The sequence below is a fragment of the Lupinus angustifolius genome, unplaced genomic scaffold (assembly GCF_001865875.1).
Source record: "Lupinus angustifolius cultivar Tanjil unplaced genomic scaffold, LupAngTanjil_v1.0 Scaffold_436, whole genome shotgun sequence".
Taxonomy (NCBI): Eukaryota; Viridiplantae; Streptophyta; class Magnoliopsida; order Fabales; family Fabaceae; genus Lupinus; species Lupinus angustifolius.
This window is the reverse complement of record NW_017727837.1, coordinates 86,574-109,086: the sequence shown is the minus strand read 5'-3', so window position 1 is coordinate 109,086 and position 22,513 is coordinate 86,574. Positions and strand designations below refer to the sequence as shown.

Sequence of the window (22,513 nt, the reverse complement as noted above, 5' to 3'; positions counted from 1 at the left end):
ATGTTATATGTGCATATTAGGCATAATATAATTGCTAAAACATGTATAGGAGTTAAGCATAACATATGAGTATGTTTGCCTTTTTAATCACGTTTTTAATATGTTGGTTAATCGATTAACGTGGTGACTTAATCGATTAACTCAACTGTTTTCTGTTATATCTATTTTTATGTTACAACAGTTTTCTGTTTAATCGCGTTATATTGGTTAATCGATTAACGTGGTAACTTAATCGATTAACATGTCTGTTTCATATTATAACTGTTTTATGTTTTAATTGCTTAATTGAATGCAACAGTTTGAAGGGTCAAATCTGTTTTGTATAAGTTTAGGCAAATGGCAGAAATACATAGCATTGCATACTATTGTTTAGATTTGATTAGATAGCATATTTTCGTGATTTAATTTGTAATTGGCAGAGAGAAATGCATGTGTGAGGAAGAGATATTAACATGCTTTGTTGAAGTTGTTCATGGTGTATTGCATGTTGTTTCATATGCTTAATCTCATCCATTCTTTCTTGCATGTTCATGCATTCTTGCTAGAGATTTTAAGAGAAATATTTTGTGTTTACTGTTTTGTATTAACTCACATATGTGTGATGGCTTGTGTTTCTTGAGAGTGAGTTAATCCTTGAAATTTTATCATAGTTATAATTTGAGCATTTATGTGCTTGGTACAACTCGGTTTTTTTGTATTTTGTTTTGTACTTTGGGTTAGTCTCTTGGTGTCTTACCACCATTAAGATAGAGTGATTCTTCACCCAGACTAGGAGGTCTTGAATGGAGAACGAGGATCTTGGCTGGGGTTGGATCGCGAGAAAGGTTTTCTCAGGCGATTGGGATAGTCACTCCAAGGATTAGATGTTCTAGGGATTCAAGAAAGAAGCATCTTGCGTCTTGTAAATTGAATTGGTGTATGTGATTATACTAATTGTTCAATATAGTGAAGGAGAAAATATCCCAAGATCAAAAGAAGAGGTCTGGATGTAGTTTGCAGTGGACCACAAACGAACCAGGATAAAAATCCATTCATGCAAGTTGTTCTCTCTTAATCTCCTTTAGAATTCTTACTGTTTTAATTCGAGTTTGAAGCTAATATTTTGCATGCTTATACCTTGATATATCCCTGTTAATATTGCATAAAGATATATGTTGTATCTTTGCTTATCTGTTGTTAAATAACTATGCAATTACCTGCTCTGATCATTTTGTTTTTGTTGTGTGTTAATTAATTAAGCCCACTGGTTAATCGATTAACTGGGTTGTTTTCAAGAACTGGGTTTTGGTGCGATAAGCAGTAATTGATAACCACTACACCTATTCAACCCCCCCCCTTCTAGGTGTGTTTAGGCCACTGATATCTAACAATATCTAAGACTCTAGTTTAGACGTGAAGCTCTTGAATCTTTGGCATGTTGATTTCTTGAGTTAACTTTAAGCCTTCACTAATTCCTTTGTCTTCATCAAAACATAGGCAAACTAAGTTCTATCTTCACACTTTGCACTTTCAACCTATGTGAATGTGAAAGAGGGGGCCGCTTCCTATGAAATTTAGGGGCTTAAATTTCTAGAGTGTTCACTATACTGGGATAGACGTGCATGGCCTTTAATGCACAAGCTTTACATAATACACATTTGAAAAGGTTGTATATGGTTTTATGTCAGCGATAAAGTTCAAGATTATGAGTCACTCTAGTAAAATCTGGATCTTATTCACTATGCAAAGGTTCAAGTCGCATGACACCTTTGTTTATGCACAATCTTATTGAGACCACAAAAATTCTAGGAAATCATTTTTTTAATTTCAAGTGGTGGATTGTTGGAACATGGTTTGTTGGAAGCCATTAGTGAGAACTTTTGGGTGTAAAATCTAAAAAACTCCCAAGTCCCACATAGAAGAGTTTTGAAGGAAAAAAAACTCTCAAGTCCCGCATTGGAGAGATGAGGAACTTGGAAAATATCCATGTGAAAAAGATTTGGCTCCTGACTTTGGCAAGGTTTTGATGAAGACACCAACATCACATAAAATAATAAATGGAAGAATACTTATGAAGACAAAGATTTAAGAAATTAGAATCTAAGTCTTTAGGTACTTCTATCCTTATACTCTAATCTATAAACTTAGTAGTAATGCTCAAAAGTATTTTAAAAGAAACTTGATAAACACAAGTATAAATGAAAACAATTTTCAAAATACTGTGTAACAGGTTACTAGATCTAAGTAACAGGTTATTGTCACTAAGTAACAGGTTACCAGAACTAAGTAACATGTTACATTAGTCAGAAATGAGTTATCCAACAAAAATTGATCCGGGTAATCGATTACACCATGTGGGTAACCGATTACACAACACAATAAATAATTACCCAGTTGAACATTACAGTTGGGTAATCGATTACACCTTTTGAGTAATCTATTACTGCTTGTGAAAATCAATTATGCAGTTGTTCATACTTGATGGGTAATCGATTACTGAGAGTTGTTACACCACTTTTCATAGTCAAACCACATAGCTTTCAACCCAAACGAAATGATTTCATTCCAAAGGAATTCTACCTTTTCATAGAAGTATTTTGGTTGATTGGAAAGTCTATATAAAGGCTTTGAAACTCATTTCAAACACATATATACTTAACTTAACTCATATTGAAATCACTTATTCAAACTATAATTTTCTGAAATACTTGTTCTAGACTTAGTGCAACTTGTTTATAACTTTCAGAACTTGATATGCAAAGTTGTCTCAAGTGTTATTGCAAGTTATTCAAACCGTATGAGCATTAGTACTAAATTATACATTGAGTTATTGGATTGCAAGAGTTTATAACTTCAAAATCTTGTAAAGGCAATCCATTATCATTGTAAACATTTTCTTCATTCAAAGTATTGAATTACTTTCTTTCACAAGGGTATGATAAAAAAGGGGATAGAGTCACTTGTAAATGGTGTTTTTTTCCAAAGAGTGATATAGGTATTAGATAGTGAGTATGGTACGGAATCTCAGGGTGAGATATCGTAATTACTACTCTTAATATCTAGTGAAGAAATCTCTTCTGCTGCAAGAGTACTGGATGTAGCCTTCGATGAACAAGAAGGTGAACCAGTATGAAAACATTTATGTACTCTCTTCTCTTTTATCTCTTTACATTTACTTGGTTATTTCTGTATATCATTCTCTTTAAACAACTAATTCCCCCCCCCCCCCTCTTAGTTGCCATCTCAGTCTTACAATTGACACCAGAGCTTCTTTTTTTTATTGAGTAATTTATTCTCAAAACTGATCCTGCTTCGAAGATGGTCGCAAGATCATTTCTAGGAGAAGGTTCCAACATCACTCGCCCTCCAAGCTTTGTTGGGGAATGCTACGACTTCTCGAAGATCAGAATGAGAATCTTCATAGAGTCTCAAGTTATAGACATTTGGAATGGATTTGAGGAAGGACCCTATGAACCCTTCACAGTTATCAACAGTGTGAGGGAAGTGAAGCCGAAATCCTCATGGAATGAAGAAGACAAGAATAAAGTGCAATATGATCTAAAAGCAAAAAATATCCTCACTTCTACACTCGGTATTGATGAATTTTTTAGAGTATCAAACTACAAATCTGCTAAAGAAATGTGGGATACTCTAGAGACCACACACGAAGGAACCGAGGAGGTAAAAAGCTCGAGACTAAATACTCTTTCCCAAGAATAGGAAATGTTTCGTATGAAGCTTGGAGAGAAAATACTTGATTTACAAAAGAGATTTACTCACCATACAAATCATCTCATTGCACCTTGGAAAAACTTTATCAAATACTGACTTGAACTTAAAAGTTCTAAGATCACTTACCAGAACATGTCAACCAAAAGTTACAGCCATTTCTGAAAAGCAAAGTTTATCAAAAATGTCCCTAGTTGCTTTGTTTGGAAAAATGCAGGAGCATGAATTGGAACTCAGTCATCTTGAACAACATGAAGAGCAAGAAAAGAATAAGAAGAAGAAGAAGAATATTTCTCTCAAGGCAAAAGTGGATAGATATGATTCATGAGGAGATGAATCTGAAAAGGAAGAGATGAAAGATATAAGTTTGGTCATAAAGAATTTTATCAAGTTCCTAAAAAGGAACACAGACACTAAAACTAGACAAATGAAGAAATTTACCAAGAATAATGACGCTTCCACTTCAAACCAAAACTTCACATGCTTTGAATGTGGCAAGCATGGTCATATAAAAATGGATTGTCCAAATATGAAGAGGAATGCCTTCAAGGGAAAGAATGTAATGAAGACTGGACAAAGCGCTTACGTAGCTTGGGAAGATAATGATATCAGTTCCGTCTCTGAACCAGAAAATGAAGAACAAGCACATCTCTCTCATGGCATCTCATCACTCTGATGATGAAGAGGTAAATGAATCTAACCTATTTTCTTCTTATGAATTGCAACATGCATTTAATTATTTACATGATGAATACATCAAACTCACCAAACTATTTTTAAAACAAAAAACTGAGTTAGAAGCATTCATAAATAAACCATCATCGTCTTCATGTCAAAACTGCATTACTCTTGAAAATAAAATATCTACATTAAGTCATGAAATAAATAAGGTAAACAAGAGTAGCAAAGATCTGGACAAGATTATCAATGTTTAGAGACATTCCAAAGACCGAAGAGGTCTTGGCCATTCTAAAAACCAAAATACTAAGAATAATAACAATAAATCTATGATACATAAGCATCATCCCATATGCACTTATTGTAAAAACCATGGACATACATCAAACACTTCCATGATTAGAAAACATGGTGTGCCTTTAGGTCATTATAGATGGGTTGAGAAAAATGCTAGCCATGTAGGACCCAAAGAAAATTGGGTACCTAATATTACTTAACATGTTTTGCATGAAAGTTTGAGAGCCTCCTGCAATTTATGGTACTTGGACAATAGTTGCTCAAAGCACATGACGGGCGACAAAGATAAGTTCTCTGTCCTTACTCTAAGAGACAAAGGCTATGTCACATATGGTGATAACAACAAAGGAAAAGTACTTGGCGTTGGTAGAATCGGTAAGCCACCTTCAACGACTATAGAATGAGTATTATATGTCGAAGGACTCAAGCACAACTTGTTGAGCATAAGTCAACTATGCGACAAAGGATTTCATGTGGTATTCTACCCGGATAAATGCATCATCGAAAGTAAGGATTCTAATAACTCTAAACTAATTGGTAAGAGAATAAATAATATTTATATGATTGACATAGACTCTTCTTTACAAATAAAATGTTTAGTTGCTAACAATAATAATGATATGTTTGGCATAGGAGAATTTTTCATATTCATATGGATCATTTGAATAAACTGATTAAGAAAGATTTAGTTGTTGGTTATCCAAAATGAAGTTTGTTAAAGACAAACTATGTAGTGTTTGTCAAATGGGTAAACAAACAATGACTTCTTTCAAACCTAAACATATGGTTTCTTCTGATAGACCATTACAGTTACTACACATGGACTTATTTGGCCCCTGAAGGACCAAGAATTATGGTGGTAACTACTATGTTCTTGTTATAGTAGACGATTTCTCAAGATACACTTGGACTCTATTCTTAGTTCATAAGAATGAGGCATTCAACTCCTTTAGAAAATATGCTAAAAGAGTTCAAAATGAAAAATCTCTAAAAATCACTAGTATAAGAAGTGATCATGGGGGAGAATTTCAAAAGGCTTCTTTTCAGGAATTCTGTGATGATATAGGTATCAATCACAATTTTTCTGCTCCTAGAACACCACAACAAAATGGTGTTGTAGAGAGAAAGAGTCGGTCCTTAGAAGAACTTGCCCGTACAATATTGAATGAAACTAATCTCTCAAAATATTTCTGGGCTGATGCAGTAAGTACGGCTTGCTATGTTTCTAATAGAGTTCTTATAAGACCAATTCTCAAGAAAACCCCTTATAAACTCTTTAAAGGTAGAAAACCAAACATTTCTCATTTGCATGTATTTGGTTGTAAATGTTTTGTTTTAAATAATGGTAAAGATAACTTAGGCAAGTTTGATGCAAAAGTTGATGAATGACTCTTCCTAGGCTACTCTCTTACGAGTAAAACTTACAGAATTTTCAATAAAAGAACTTTAGCCATGAAAGAATCTGTTCATGTATCTTTTGATGAAACCAATCCTATAATAAAGGATGGGCTAACTCTTGATGAAGAGGACTTGTCAAGTTCCCCTTCAAAGGAGGATTCTTTTACCAATGCAACAACCAATACTGGGTACTTGAAAATATATGATACTCTATCTTCTCAAGAAGAGCATATTCATTCTGATTTACCCAAAGAATGGAGAACTCATCGAGACCATCCTATTGACAACATCATTGGCGACATAAGTAACGGTGTCACTACTCGTTTAAAGCTAAATGATGCTTGTTTAAACATGGCTTTTATTTCTCAAATAGAACCCTCCCTGATTGATGATGCAATCGAGGATGAACAATGGATTCTTGCTATGCAAGAAGAATTTAACCAGTTTTAGAGAAATGAAGTTTGGGAACATGTTCCTAGACCATATAATAGGCATGTTATACGAACTCGTTGGGTATTCCTTAATAAATCAGATGAAAATGGAATTATTGTTAGAAATAAAGCTAGACTAGTAGCGCAAGGATACAACCAGGAAGAAGGTATAGATTTTCATGAGACCTTCACTCTTGTTGCTAGACTTGAGGCTATTCAGTTGCTACTTGCATATGCATGCTCTTTAAATTTTCAGTGATATCAAATGGACGTAGAGAGTGAATTTCTTCATGGTTATATACAAGAGGAAGTATTTGTAGAACAACCTCCAGGTTTTGAAGACTAAAAACATCCTTCTCATGTTTAAAAACTAAAGAAAGCTCTCTATGGCTTAAAGCAAGCTCTACGTGCTTGGTACGAATGTCTAACAAAATTTCTTATTGAAAAAGGTTTTACAAAAGGAAAGGTCGAAACTATACTATTTATTAAGAAAATAAATCATCATACTCTTCTTGTTCAAATATATGTAGATGATATTATTTTTGGTTCTACTAATGAAACCTTGTGTAGTGATTTTGGCAAAATGATGCAATGGGAGTTTGAAATGCCTATGATGGGGAAGCTAAATTACTTCCTTGGATTACAAATCAAACAACTCAAGGATGTTTTATGAGTCAATCCAAATACTGTAGATACTTGCTGAAAAGATTTGAAATGGATGACTACAAGCCAATTGTCACTCCTATGGATTCTGGCAGATACATTGATACGGATGAAACTGGAAAATGCATTGATATATCAAAGTATCAAGATATGATCGATTCCCTACTTTATTTAACTACTAGTAGACCTGATATAATGTTTAATGTTTGCTTGTGTGCTTGGTATCAATCTAAACCAAAAGAGTCACATTTAGTTGTTGTCAAAAAAATCATTAAATATCTAAAAGGTATAATTGGCGTTGGATTATGGTATCTAAAAGGAAATATATGTGATTTGGTTGGATATTCATATTCAGATTTTGCTAGATGCAAAACTAAGAAAAAAATACATGGGGTACTTGTCATATATTAGGAAATGCATTGGTCTCATGGTCATGCAAGAAACAAGTATGTGTTGCTCTAAGTACTTCTGAGGCAGAATACATAGTGGCAGGTAGTTGTCGTGCCCAAGTGTTGTGGCTTAAACAACAATTGCGAGATTATGGCTTAGACTTAGGCTGCATACCCCTAAAATGTAACAATACTAGTGATGTAAATCTCACAAAGAATCCAGTAATGCATTCTAGAACCAAACACATAGATATAAGACATCATTTCCTTAGGGACCATGTCCAAAAGAAAGATGTATCTGTAGAATTTGTTGATACTCATGACCAACTAGCAGATATATTCACTAAACCTCTGGCAAAAGAACCTTTCTATAACATTAGACGTGAATTAGGCATACTTAATGAAGCTTACTTATCTTAAATGCTTATTCTTGATTATATGTGTGCTTCATTATGCTTATAATATGCCTACTTTTACTCAAAATTTTCAAATTATTGGATATGTAATCGATTACATGTGATGAGTAACCGATTATCAAGCATTAGGTATGCCTGAAAATTCAAATTATGGGTTCAGTAACCGATTACTCTGGAGAGTAACCGATTGCAGCATTGAGCAGGAAGCCTCATTAATCGATTACCCACCTGTGTAATCGATTACCTAAGATGTTTGTTTGAAATATGGGAATTATTTTGTGTTGAGTAAACGATTACTCACTGTGAGTAACCGATTACTCTAAGCAGTATTTAAGTTTTCCTCCTCATTTTTCAAACACTTCTTCTTCCTCCTCAAACTCTCTTTTTCGTGTTCAACCTAGAGTTTTCCTAAAAACTCCATTTTTGATCTGATTTGTGTGATTTTTGAGTCGTTTTATATCACATTGTTAATTCAAACACTTCTATTCCATAGATTTCGTGTTTAGTGGCCTCAATCAAAAATTCCCAAATCTCTCAAAACCTAACCTTTCAAAACCCACAATTCATGGTGTCATCATCAAGAGCTAAGAAGCAACGTACCGGTGTCTCAAAGAAAGCAAGGAGCTTCATCTTCTGAGGCTAATCCTTTGGATTTGGCACGTCTTTTTGCAAATGATGTTCAACACAAAACATTCTCAAAGCATTTTCTTGGACGCTCCATTTTCACTCATAAGTATGGTAATGTCAATAACTTTGATTTTGAAGATTTTGATTTCCCTACTCTTCTAAGGCAACAAGATATTTTTGATTTCTGTGAGGAATCAAAAGCCTATTATTCTGAACTTGTTAAAGTGTTTTACTGTAACTTGAACTTTAGGAAAAATCATCTTACATCCTATGTTAAAGGAAAATAAATTATTTTGGATATTAAGACCTTTAGTTCAATTTGTTGTAACATACATTTTCAAGGTAGCATCAAAGATTTCGGTCTTGCATGCGATTGGGATAATTATAATAGAAAAAAGTTCTACTACTCTATGTGTAGATTCTCTAAGAGGGAAATAGAAATGAGTAAGCAAATGGCGCTAGGTGAAACTGTAAAGAGTAGAGATATATCCTTGTTGTAGGAAATCTCAATCTCGAAGATCGCTTGCTTCATTACTTTTTGAGCTTTGTCATTCTCCCAAAATATTCAAATCATTCTCAAATAAATGACATGGAATTGCAATTGATGTATTCTCTTAAGCATAACCGTTCTATCAATTGGGCTAATACAGTATTGAGACATATGTGGTCTGTTCGAGAATATCACAGCCCTCTGCCTTATGCTATCTTCATAACTGACATTCTTGAACATTTTGGGGTATCCATTACTGGTGAATCCAAAGTCACACTTGATGCACGAGATAGTAAGATTGATGTGGATGTGATCCATAAAATGGGCTTCTTCCGAGATCCCATTGATAGACTCTATAAGCATCAAAGTGATAGACAGGTTGCACCTGCTGATCCTAATGTGAATGCCTCTTCCAACCCTCCTGAACAACAAACTTCTGAGTTTCATGCTGAGTCCTTTTCATCTGTTCCCATGCCTACAAACCAGATGATCATGGATGAGTTATTCTCTCTTCGAGGCTAAATCTCCAATCAGATGGATGCTCTTGACGCTCAGAATCAACAATTCCAATTCGAGCTTCAACGTCTTTCTTATAATATCAATAGCATGGACTTTGATTACGATAGCACTGAACCTGAATCTTAGATCTTTGTTTGTCTAGGAATTATGTTTTTAATGTTGCATGATTGTGAACATTTTTTTTATTTTTTGTTGTTTTTATGGTTATGGTTTGAACAATGTTTGAACATCTTTTAAATTTTCTGTTATGCGATATCACTTTTATGATTACCTTTATGCGTGTTATATATATATATATATATATATATATATATATTGTGTTGGACTCTTGACTTTTCTTCTTTTTCATGAAGTCAAAAGGGGGAGAAAAGTTGGAATTTTCTGTTTAAAATTCTTTCAGGCACATAACTCCAAATCAAAGGGGGAGCATACAAAATAGAGGGAGCATACTCAAGACAAGTCAAGAATATCACAAAGTATGCTACTCTCAGAAAACTACACTGTCAAGAAGATATTGGTTTATCATCATCAAAGGGGGGGGGGGATTGTGAAGAAGATCTGGCTCCTGACCTTGGCAAGGTTTTGATGAAGACACGAACATCACATAAAAGAAGAAAAGAAAGAATACTTATGAAGACAATGAACACAATTCTTCAAGAAATTAGAATCTAAGTCTTTAGGTACTTCCATCCTTATACTTTAATCTATATACTTAGTAGTAATGCTCAAAAGTATTTTAAAAGAAAATTGATAAACACAAGTATAAATGAAAATAATTTTCAAAATATTGTGTAACAGGTTACAAGATCTAAGTAACAGGTTACTAGAACTAAGTAACAGGTTACATGAGTGAGAAATGAGTTATCCAACAAAAATTGATCAGAGTAATTGGTTACACCATGTGGGTAACCGACTACACAACATGGTAAATAATTACCCAGTTGGACAGAACAGTTGGGTAATTGATTATACCTTTTCTGAAATCACTTATTCAAACTACACCTAACATAACTCATATTGAAATCACTTATTCAAACTACAATTTTCTGAAATAATTGTTCTACACTTAGTGCAACTTGTTCATAGCTTTCGGAACTTGATTCTCAAAGTTGTCTTAAGTGTTATTGCAAGTTATTCAAACTATATGAGCATTAGTACTAAAGTATACATTGAGTTATTGGATTGCAAGAGTTTATAACTTCAAAATCTTGTAAAGGCAATCCATTGCCATTGTTAAACATTTTCTTCATTCAAAATATTGAATTACTTTCTTTCAGAAAGGTGTGATAAGAAAGGGGATAGAGTCACTTGAAAATGGTGTTAGAGAATGAGTAAGGCACAAGGGAATCTCGGGGTGAGAAATTGTAATTACTACTCTTAATATCTAGTGAAGAAATCTCTTGTGCTGCAAGAGTACTGGATGTAGCCTTCAGTGGATAAGAAGGTGAACCGGTATAAAAACATATGTGTACTCTCTTCTCTTTTATCTCTTTATATTTACTTGATTATTTTTACATATCATTTTCTGATGCTATTAACTTTTGAATTGTGCAGAAAAATCAGTCATAGTTTTAAACAACTAATTCCCCCCCCCCCCCTCTTAGTTGTCATCTCAGTCTTACAATCTCATGTTATAAATAGAGGTCTTCTTACCTCATTATAATTTGCCCCAAGTTGAATGTGCTTTCGTTCAACTTTTTCTTTCTCCCTCTTATTTTCTACCGGTGTATTTCCGACAAACTACTCCCCATTTCTTTCCGTGGTATTGAGAATTGGCATAGACAGCCAAATTGTGGGAATTTCGAGAAATGACACTAATAGTTAGTATTGAGGGAAAAGAATTGGCACGGGTAGCCATATTGTGGAAATTTTGAGAACTGAACTAGTAATCAGTATTGAGAGAAAAGAATTGGCACATGCAGCCATATTACGGGAATTTCGAGAATTGACACTAGTAGTGAGTATTGTGGGGAAAAAATTGGCACGAGTAGCCATATTCTTGGTATTTCGAGAATTGGCACGAGTAGCCATATTGTTGGTATTTCGAGAATTGACACTAGTAGTCATATTGTGGTGGGTGTATTCAAGATTGGTTCTTACAGTGCAGTAAGAATTTGATAACATATATCAGGACTATTTTATCCTAGAGACGGTGTGGTTGATAGTCTACTTACACATTTTTGGTAGTGCCACGAAACGTCTTAAAGAGAGCGACCTGGTTGTGACTCAGCCAATAAGTATTATTTCGTGCCATTTGAAATTGTTGCAAGTTATAGTAACAACAATAATCGAATTCCAAATTGCATAGATGAATAATAAAACCAATTCCAGCAAGAAAGTAACATAGCTAACCATTTTCATACATAAAATGGTACAAGAGAAACTAAGAAATCATAAGTCATGGAGATGTGTTAGCTTCTTCATGAACATAAAACAACCTCCTAATTCCCACTTTCTAGCTTTTACATCATATTTCCAAGTTCATAAATCTAAACGCTAGCAAAATTTGAAAACATCCTAAAAAGTGTCTCAAATTTGATTTCCAACTCCCTAGCTACTAAATATGGGATTTGGTATATCTCATTTGACATTTTGGATCTCTTTTTGTAATTATGCATTTTGGCACTTGCATTGAGCGTAGTGACAGTGTGCTCAATGCACCTCTTCATCTCATCCTACTTTTCGCCTGACAATCCACGTTTGGTACATCCTCCATGCTCAGTGCAGCTTACGTTGAGTTCAGCTGCTGCGCTGGGCGCAAGTCAATTGTCATGTGGCTTTTGCATGATTTGTGTCATTTTGTCCATTCTTTACTTTTTGCATAGTGAAGACCCAAGGGCAAAGGACCCATAACCTGAACCAAATAGCGAACAAGAGTAGTTCAACTTCAATGAAGACTTCGAACAATGGACCTATGTCATTAATCTAAGACCTGGGAGATCCACAATGTTAGACTTATCTTAGAAGAAGGCCAAAATGACATGTAATTATGCCATTGAATGTCATGTGTTATCTAAATCACTCATAATTTGAAGATTATGAGAAAATATGACTTGATATCCTAAATTATGAAAAAATCTATGACATAATATTGAGATAAATAATAAATAATGGATAAAGTTTGATAAGAGATGATATATATGTACACCTATATATTAAGAGGATAAATCAATTAGAATTCAATGAAGATTATCAACAATGTGCGAGAGTCAAGTAATAAGGAATCCTATTAAATATACCACCATCAAGAAGGTATAAAAATACATGATCTCATATACATACTTTCTAACTCATAATAGAATGGAATAGAAGGAATCCTACATGTTTCTTGAAAACCTCCTCTTACCATACCAAAACAACTCTTCTGGCTTATAGAATGGACTCTAAAGGGACATTGTCTTTAGAGCTTTGGTTTTTTAAGGGATTATTTAACGTTATCTTTAGGAAAAAAAATTTGTTTAAGGGATTATCTTTAGGACTGTGTGGCTTTCTAGTAATGAAGCTCACTATCCAATTAACATAATAATCCCCACCGCTACTACATAACACACCTCTTTCTCCCAATTAGCAAATGAATTTAATTTAGTTTATGATTTTTGCTCTTAATATATAACAGAGAGAAAAACAAAAATTGAATAGAAAAGAATATCTTTAATATTGAGAAAATTGAAGAGCAAAAAGCAATCGCAGCATAAACTCAAAAGGGAGAAAAGCACCAAAAGATGGTTTCATGGAAGGGAAAGCATGAGATAGATAAAATACATAGCAAACTTTGGAATCATAAGAAAAAGCATGAGATAACTTACAAGTGATTCTACCATGCCACGTGGATGCTTTATTTATTTCACGTGGCAAAAGCTGGCCCACATGGGTCCCGATTTAGACTTAGCTGTATAGTGGCTATCGTGGTTGATATATATTGGTGAAAAATGGGTTGCTTACTAGAAATTTTATGTAATAGGGACAATAAACAATTCTATTCTAAAGCCAAATGAATTAATGAGAATCGTAATCAATATAATTTGTTTTATGAACTTATGAAAATAGGATCTCATACCTAAAGTTATACACCTACAATATAAAGTTTGTAGGGTTGAATCTAATTGGTTGATATAACAAGAAGACAAAGTCCAATATCATATTAAAATAATTGGATTTAGGCTTATACAAATTATTTTTTATAAGCAAAAAAACAATTTCCTAAAGAAGTTGTAGGGTTGGCAGCCCTATTACAAACGATGAAATAAAGTTGTCATATTTTTTATTGATTCAAAATCATGATTTCACCTTAGTAACTTCTATAATGAATATCCGTTGTGTGAGTTGAGTTAAAAATAATATCATTTCTTACTAGTAGGTTATACTATACTGTTGTGAGGTAGATTATACTTCAGAACTTCCCTTTGCATGGATTAATTGTCATGCTTATATGAGAAATAAAGTGAGTAGTTGGTTCTAATGGTAGTCTTATGCATGCTAAGATCTAGCAAGTGGTAGACCTTTTGCAACATGGAGTAAATTATTATATTCATATAAATACACAAAAATGAAAATGAGGCTGAAACTTATCGAGAAAAATGTATACATTAATAGTACGTGAGTTTAATATATTATTATTATATTATTTATCATTCAACTTTAATTATATTCGACTCTTCAAAAAAATACAAATTAATAATGAATGATATTTTGATAGTGTATAAATGTTTATACTCCCATGATATAAATATTACTCTCAAATACATAATCTATACTATATATAAAACCAAAACATCTTATAACTACCTATATATGGTATTTTTTTTTTTTGTGCTTATTTTGCCCTTCTAATTAACTATTACTTTAATGTTTTCTCACATAATAAAAGAAATATTAATGGAAGTTAAAGTAAGTTAGATGCACAAAAAATATCAAAACACTAATACAATTTTTAATGTAGTTTTATAATATCACAATTCATTATCATATTTTCTATTACATAAATTATAATATTATCTATATTCAATAAAAAAGTAATATAATTCTCTAAAATAAAATATATATAAAAATTAGATATTTAATACTAAAAAATAAAAATGTGGGTCAACAGACACGAAGTGGCTGTCGATACGCTAGTATAAATAAAACAAAAAAGGTTGGTGGGGTGAACGTAGGTCAGTGGTTTAATTGCTTACAAATATTAACGTAGTCAATAATTAAATTAATTACTGATTAGTAATAATTAGTGCATTCTTTAATTTTAAGGTGCGGGGTGAATAATGTGAAATGATTAATGAAAACACTATTCTTAACATCTAGTCCCTTAAACTTCTTCTCATAAAATCACTAATTAAAGAGTATTCAAAAATTAGTACGAATAGAGATCAATTATTCAAAATTATCTCATTTCATGTTTATAATATATATATATATATATATATATATATATATATATTATAATTAGGTCAATAATGTGGAATGATTAACAAAAAACACTATTCTTAAGATCTAGCCCCTTAAAATTCTCTTCATAGAAACACCAATTTAGGAATATTCAGAAGTTTATACGAAAAAAGATCAATTATCTTAAAATGTTGTCTCATTTTTCAGCAAATTTAGATTGTGTCTTGATAATGATTTATGATTTTCAACTGACATTATACAATCTAATTAGTTGGAACAGAAAGATATAACATCATTTTAGTACATCTGATTTCTATTCTAGTTAGTATATTTCACCTCATTTCAATTGATGGGAACAAGGAACCCTTTTACTTCATATTCCTTCAATACATTTTAATATTTGATTTCTTCACACCTGAATTTTCAATAAAAATATCTGGAATGGGCAAAAATTTATTAAAATAAAATTTTCTTTGGAATTAGTTTGAGAGTTGGATTTAGAGAGGAAAAAATGGAGAATGAAAACTTGAGAGTTATGGAATATATACTTATGAGATAACTCACAATCTTTCATTTCCCTTTCTTTCCCTCCAAATTTTAACTCCCAAATAAACCCTTAAATACAAAATAAGCTACAAATAATAACATATTTGTTGTTTCTGCGCATATTAATAGAAGTTGTTGTTCATCATTGAATTTACCAAATAAATACAAATACACCCTCATTATACACTCTATGACTTAAACGCGTGTAACAGATAACAACATTTAACATGTTTTTGTGTTCAAATATATACAATCATTCTTTGATCATAATAAATTGTGAGTTAAGAAAAAAAGACAACAAAAAGAAGTGTGAAAGGGTCGTTAGTTCAGTTAGGAACAACCGCCAAAGTTCATTTGCTACAGTTTCCTCACGTTATTGTAGATTCTTCTTCCAAAGATAAGGTTTGGAAAATATGCATTCCCATTCATCATTCATTTCTTTCTAGTAGGAGAGAAAACCATGCAGAATCTTAGAAAGAACAATCAAGAAGCATAGAATCATCTGAGAAGAGAAGAGTACTAATTAATATTAAACTAATGATTAATTAGTAACAATCGTTTATTCAAATTAACTTGAAGCCAAAGATAACAGGAATCATCCCATTTGATCAAAAAAACAAATGAAAAGTACATAAAAGAAAGAGGGTGGCACATTACCCTATTTTACTTTTTGTTTGTCCAATTTTCTCTCTCTTGTTCTCTTTTTGTACTCTTTATCAAAACCCCAAGCAACTCCAACATTCCATCCTCTTCTACATCCTCTTTGCAATCTCAACATTCTCTCTCTTCTTCTTGTCTCTACCTTTGGGTCTTCCTCCCTAATTACGGTCTCTTTTAACTATATATCATTTTTTAAGGCATTTTGCCCTAGTATTTTAGGGTAACCAGACAGCTATAGTTATCAATTTGTTCAACTCAGGAGGTTCATAGTTAGATTCAAATATACTCATACAAATGACGCCTGTTTCATTGCCTCCTGGTTTTAGGTTCCACCCCACGGACGAAGAACTGGTTGCTTATTACCTTAAAAGAAAGATCAATGGCCGCAAGATTGACTTGGAGGTCATTCCTGAAGTTGATCTCTACAAGTGTGAACCATGGGACTTGCCAGGTAATTTTATTAGTTGTTTTGTTCGGACTATCGGAAACAATTTTTTTATAATCAAAACTTCATTAAAGATGAGTTCAAGGGGTAAAGGTGTTCATTACAAAGCTATATGCTTATATAATAGAAATAGTCTTGTTTGGGTCAAATATGATAGTTTTATGTACTATATGTATATATATAAAATGATTCATGTGAGAACAGTGTATTCTTATGAAAAATAAGAATAATTAATATGAATTATTAGATCTTGATGTGTTTAATTGATCATATAACTAATAATTAATTTTTAATATCTCTAGTGCATGGAAAGTCCATGACACTTTCACAAGACGTGAAGAGGCCTCTGTTTAAAACACCGAAAAGGGTTATCTCATCTTCTTTTCATTGGCAAATCATAATTTGTTAGTATCATGATAACACTCTTAAAAGAACCCAAAAAAACTGGTGTTAAAAAAAGTGGACTTACACTTCTTTTGAGATGATTTGCTTCTGATCTTTATTCAATCATCATATGAAACACATACGTATAAGTGCTTTATTGGTCAAGCATATATTTTAATTTATGCTTTCATGCACTTAAAATATTCCATGTTATTAGGTTAATCTTTCCGCTTTCAGAAGGTATTTGCTTAAACCTTGTAGCTATAGAGGATGATCCTTCAACTTTAGGGTTCCCTCTTATTGTGAACGTCGAGACATAGTAATGAGTAGCTAATGTGATTCCCAAGTCAAAAACAGTCAACAAAGAAAAAGGGTTACATTCTTTAGCTACCTACGAGATATATACATGACTCTCATGCAATATATACTCCGGGGTTTATTATTTCACCTGCTTTATCATTTAACAAGTATAAAAATGTTAAATTTCTTAGCTAAAATATGTAATATATACGATGAAAACCAACAATTATGGTAAACATTCTCTAATTTAAAAAAACAATTATTGTTGGTCGCATTTTGTAGCATATATATTTAATTGAATTACTAGAAGTGTTTATCAAAATATTGCTATTATTTGATGAAGCTATATGCTAACTGAAGTTTGAACCCATACTATAGGGAAGTCATTATTACCAGGAAAAGATTTGGAATGGTATTTCTTCAGCCCTCGTGATAGAAAGTACCCAAATGGATCAAGAACAAACCGTGCAACAAAAGCTGGATATTGGAAAGCAACAGGGAAAGATCGAAAGGTGAACTCGCAAACTCGTGCAGTGGGAATGAAGAAAACCCTAGTTTACTATAGAGGCAGGGCACCACATGGGTCTCGCACTGGTTGGGTTATGCATGAGTATCGTCTTGATGAGAGGGAATGTGAAATTGCAAATGGCTTGCAGGTTTGTATCCATTCTCCTCTCTCTTTTAGTCTTTTATCTTTCTATCTTTATTTTACTTTTTTATTAAAACCAGTGATTTAAAAACTTGATCAATATACGATTGCTGGTTTGCTGATTAAAGGAGAAGCAGCTAAGCTTTTGGTCCAATAATTTTTTTGTTATAGATGTTTTCAGTTCAATCCCAATTGGATCATTGATTTGTTTGGGAAGGGAAATATTCATTTTAGTGATCTTGTTTTTAAAGAAATTAATCTTATTTAATTGGCCAAAATATTTGGTGGAAAAAAAAAAGCACAAATCCATTTTTGGTTCAACAATAAAATTTGTTAATTTGATATACAGTTAGTTTATTTTTAATACTTTTAACTAAAACGATCTCAGTTTAATTCGTTTTATACAGTTGGTGGGGAAAAAAAAGCACACATCCATTTTTGGTTCAGCAATAAAATTTGTTAATTTGATATGCAGTTTAATATATATTAGTGTTGGCGATTTTTTTCTCACCATACTAGCTCCTCGCATGCTTTTGATATGTTGATTTCGGATACTTTCATGTAAATTAAAAAAGATTATTAATATTTTTATATTATTAAATTACATGTAGTTAGACATAAGTTTTTTAAAATTGACATTCATTAATAATATTAATTCATTTTCTGTTTTCTATTAATTAATGTTAAAGCATTTTAGTAAAAGTCAATTAATGTACATAAAATTTTGAAAATGTTCCTATGAAAAATGTACACTAGAACCTCAAAAGATTTCTATAAAATACCGAAAGAAATAACTACTTGTTTATTTATACAGCATAATCAACTATTTTCCTTAAAGTGAGAAGTTGCACTAAATGTAAGTTACTATTTATTAAGGGGACCAAAAGAATTTCCGAATTTATGAAATATACGAAATAGATGCATAATCTCTATGGCCCAGTAGATATTCTGTCATATATAAAAAAATATTTTCATTTTTAATTCTAAACTTTACTCTTTGGTTTTATTTAATCTAAAACATATAATTTCAGGATGCATATGCTCTTTGCCGTATATTCAAGAAGAGTCTAGTGATTACCCCAAAAGTTGGAGAGCAATATGTTAATGTCACAAGCCATGCAAATCACCTAACAAGTGATCAATCATCAAGCACCAAACTATACTCTCAAGAAAGAGAAGTTTTGGAAAGCTCAAATTATATGATACCATGGGATACATGCTCAACCCAAAACATGGGTGGGACTTCATTAAATATCAATGGTGGTACAAGGGATAATGGGAAATGGTCACCATTCTTGTCAGAAAATCCATTACTCAATGTTCCAACATCTTCATTTCCTAATTATGGAGCCTTACCTTACCCTCCATCAAAGGTACCTCTAAGTTTTTTTTGGTACATACCTAAGTGTTTTTACTCACATACATTGAATTCACAAATTTTATAATTAGGGGATATTATACATTCAATTGTTTTAAGGTTTGATTAAAGGAGTGTGTTAAGGAATGTTTTAAAGAGTAGTATTTAAGGAATATAAAATGAGTAATTTAGCATTTAAAAATTTAGTTCAAGACCTTTTCATGTATTAAACAAATCATTTTCCAATGTAATTTTTTTTCTTCTTAATTAATGTACTTAATGCTTTTATTAACTTTCTATTTCATTTTATTATACTTGATATCCACTTTATTTTAAATAATACTCATCTTCATTGAGAATAAGTTATAATTACACTCACCTCCAATAATACAAGGATGCTAAGTGTAATTACAAAATTTAGATTTGGGTCAAGTATAAATAAGTCAAATTTTAAGAAAGGTGGATGTATTTCCCTATTATTAAATTACTTATTATACTATTTTCCTTTTAAATGGTCTTGTCCTTCATGCACATCCTTTATTTTGTAGGTGAACATAGCACTAGAGTGTGCAAGGATGCAGCATAGGTTTTCCATGCCTCCATTGGAAGTGGAGGATTTCCCTCAAGTTGGCATTTCTGAGCTGAAGATGACACAAGCATCAGGTTCAATGTGTGGAAATACTAATAGAAATGAAATAGATATCTTGCAAGAAATTCTCTCAGTTGCTCAAGCCCAAGAATTGGTTAATCAATCCACCAATAATTCACAGGCATTGATGAGTGACAATGAAAATTATTATGCACCACATGATCAAAGTGATGACTTTACTTTTATGGTTAACGATAATCACACAAATGATATGAACTACTTGAGATATGCTGACCAAACATGGGAAGATCAAAACACAAGACCAGTAGAGAATGGAGATTTTGATGAAGAATTCAAGTCAGAGAGGATGGTAGAGAATTTAAGATGGGTTGGAATGTCAAGCAATAATTTACAAAAGGTATGGTGTAATAATGCTAATATTTATTTTTAAAGTGTCCTTTATACTAGTATTTACTCATTCCAATCTCAATAATCCATTATTTTCTTTATATAATAAAGTCCCAAACATACTTTTCAATTAAGTGTAGAGAAAAATGTGTACATTTACCGTATAAAAGTTTTATACATTTTCAGTCTATTATTCATCGATTTTTAATTATTATTGACTATTCATAAAAAATAATATAAATAAGTGGTAGATAATATACTGACTATATATTAGTCTTTATATTTACATTAAACTCTAAAATTTATGTCTGTCAAATTGCATTAAGATTATTTGTGCAACTCAATGATAGTCATGAGGATAATATATATATAATGATTTCATTGAAATAACAATAATATTTTTTGTCTAAATTATTACTTTATTATTACATATTAGATAGGTTAACAATACTTCCTACGCTAGTACACTATTGTTGGTATCCTAAAACCCTAATGATAGTCTCTAGTGAATAAAAGCTGAAGGTTTCATGATTAATTATTTGCATAATTGGACAGAACTTTATGGAAGAGCAAAAGGTTGTTCCAATTCAGCATATTTCAACCATCCAAATAAACAGGGAAGAGAGTGATCTCCAAGGTATTAAATAATTTTTTTATACATATGATTGATTTTTGTCATTACCTTGGTCATGTAATATCCCATTGTCATGAATAATATTAACCATATATTTTATATTCAGCAGAATCTGAGCAAGGCAATTGCATCAAAGAACTCAATGACAGTGATATCAATGATTTCTCATTGGGGTTCATCAATGATAATGACCCTAATGAGAATTTCATGGATGACAGTAACATTGATTATTCAAATTCCACAGGCTTTGAAGTTCTTGAAGAAACCAAAATGTTTGTTTCAAGTGGTCCAGTGGCTGAAACATTCTTTCATCAAATAGTTCCTTCACAAACTGTCAAAGTTCAACTCAATCATGTCATGGCAAATAATCATTCTATAGAGATTGCTGAGACAAAGATGACATTGAAGAACAAATGGGTTTTCTATAGGAAATTCAAGGCAATGGCAAATACCATTGTATTAATCTTTGCACTTTTGATGATGCATTGTGTTTATTTGAAGGAGCAAGTGGAACATTGGAAACTAGACCACAAAGATGTTACAAAACCAGCTGAGGAAATTAAATGGAATGAGCAAGAAAATATTTGGTCTGTTGGCATCAAAAGTGGGAAAGGGTTTAGTGTGTTCTTGAAAAAGATAGGCATTTTCCTCACTATATCTTTTGCTCTATGTACCATGTGGGTGAACCACATTATAGTTAATCATTGACCTTCTAATTTAATTTTTTTTTCTAACTTAGGAATATTACTTTATAAGGAGCAATTTCTCAAATTGGGCTTCTCCGAATTACGAGGACCCAAACACTTGTATTTTATTTGGTCATATATATTATTTGATTATGAAATAATTGTATTCACTGATCTTATAAATAGAATATTCATCTAATTTTATTTTAATTCAAAAAGATTATGCAAGGTTAAATTAATCGGTGATATTCGTTACTTATTTATAAAAGGTTGGTTAATTATTTATCTTATAATATTGGTTAAATATTTATAAAAGGTTGGTTAAATATTCATCTTACAATCTTGGTTAATTATTTATAAAATGTTGAATGAATGGGTGATATTGCCTTTCATAATTTTCAAATTTTAAAATATAGGATTTGGATAACATATTATTTACATAAGATTTTTTCAATGAAAGGTGTTGCATAGCCAGTGGCGGAATAACGTTGTATCAATTGTCTCTACATGGATGTTGTTATGCATGATAACTTTGTGTTCCTAGCTCAAGCAAGCAATGAGAAGACAAGGCCACTTGACAAACCACCCGATAATGGCGAGCCCCTGTCCTTTGATGTTCCTAAGATGTTCTTCAGGGACAAAATGATAATTGATAAGCAACTCGCTCTGATTTTCTTGGTGGAGGATCTGGCACATGCAGAACTGATTAGGGGTTCTACCTTCAATAACATTTACATATAGCATTATCAATGAGTATAGTAAGTAATGGCGGGATGCTTTGATTGTTAACTTGATTGGCAAAAGATTGGGATTCAAGACTATGCGCGAAAGTTTGAAGTCTACATAGAGGCTTTCAG

At 32.2% G+C, this 22,513-nt stretch overlaps 1 protein-coding gene across 2 annotated transcripts; it reads left to right on the top strand.

Moving 5' to 3' along the window:
* The first annotated feature begins 16,217 nt into the window (after nt 1–16,217).
* LOC109341339 (NAC domain-containing protein 45-like) lies at nt 16,218–21,830 on the top strand. 2 transcript variants are annotated; one of them, XM_019579242.1, is made up of 6 exons: nt 16,218–16,655; nt 17,712–17,989; nt 19,014–19,355; nt 19,888–20,346; nt 20,892–20,973; nt 21,080–21,830. In XM_019579242.1, exons 1-6 carry the CDS (start codon nt 16,499–16,501, stop codon nt 21,676–21,678), a joined length of 1,917 nt encoding a protein of 638 aa, XP_019434787.1. In that variant the 5' UTR covers nt 16,218–16,498; the 3' UTR covers nt 21,679–21,830. The 2 variants fall into 2 exon arrangements, with proteins under 2 accessions (XP_019434787.1, XP_019434786.1); XM_019579241.1 differs by having other exon boundaries at nt 21,077–21,830.
* Nucleotides 21,831–22,513: the final 683 nt, after the last annotated feature.

Bases quoted from the DNA above. Each gene is read 5' to 3' on its own strand.
- LOC109341339 (XM_019579241.1), top strand. From the start codon at position 16,499: ATGACGCCTGTTTCATTGCCTCCTGGTTTTAGGTTCCACCCCACGGAC. The intron at 16,656-17,711 runs GTAATTTTATTA...CCCATACTATAG, and splicing joins TGAACCATGGGACTTGCCAG to GGAAGTCATTATTACCAGGA. The intron at 20,347-20,891 runs GTATGGTGTAAT...ATAATTGGACAG, and splicing joins CAAGCAATAATTTACAAAAG to AACTTTATGGAAGAGCAAAA.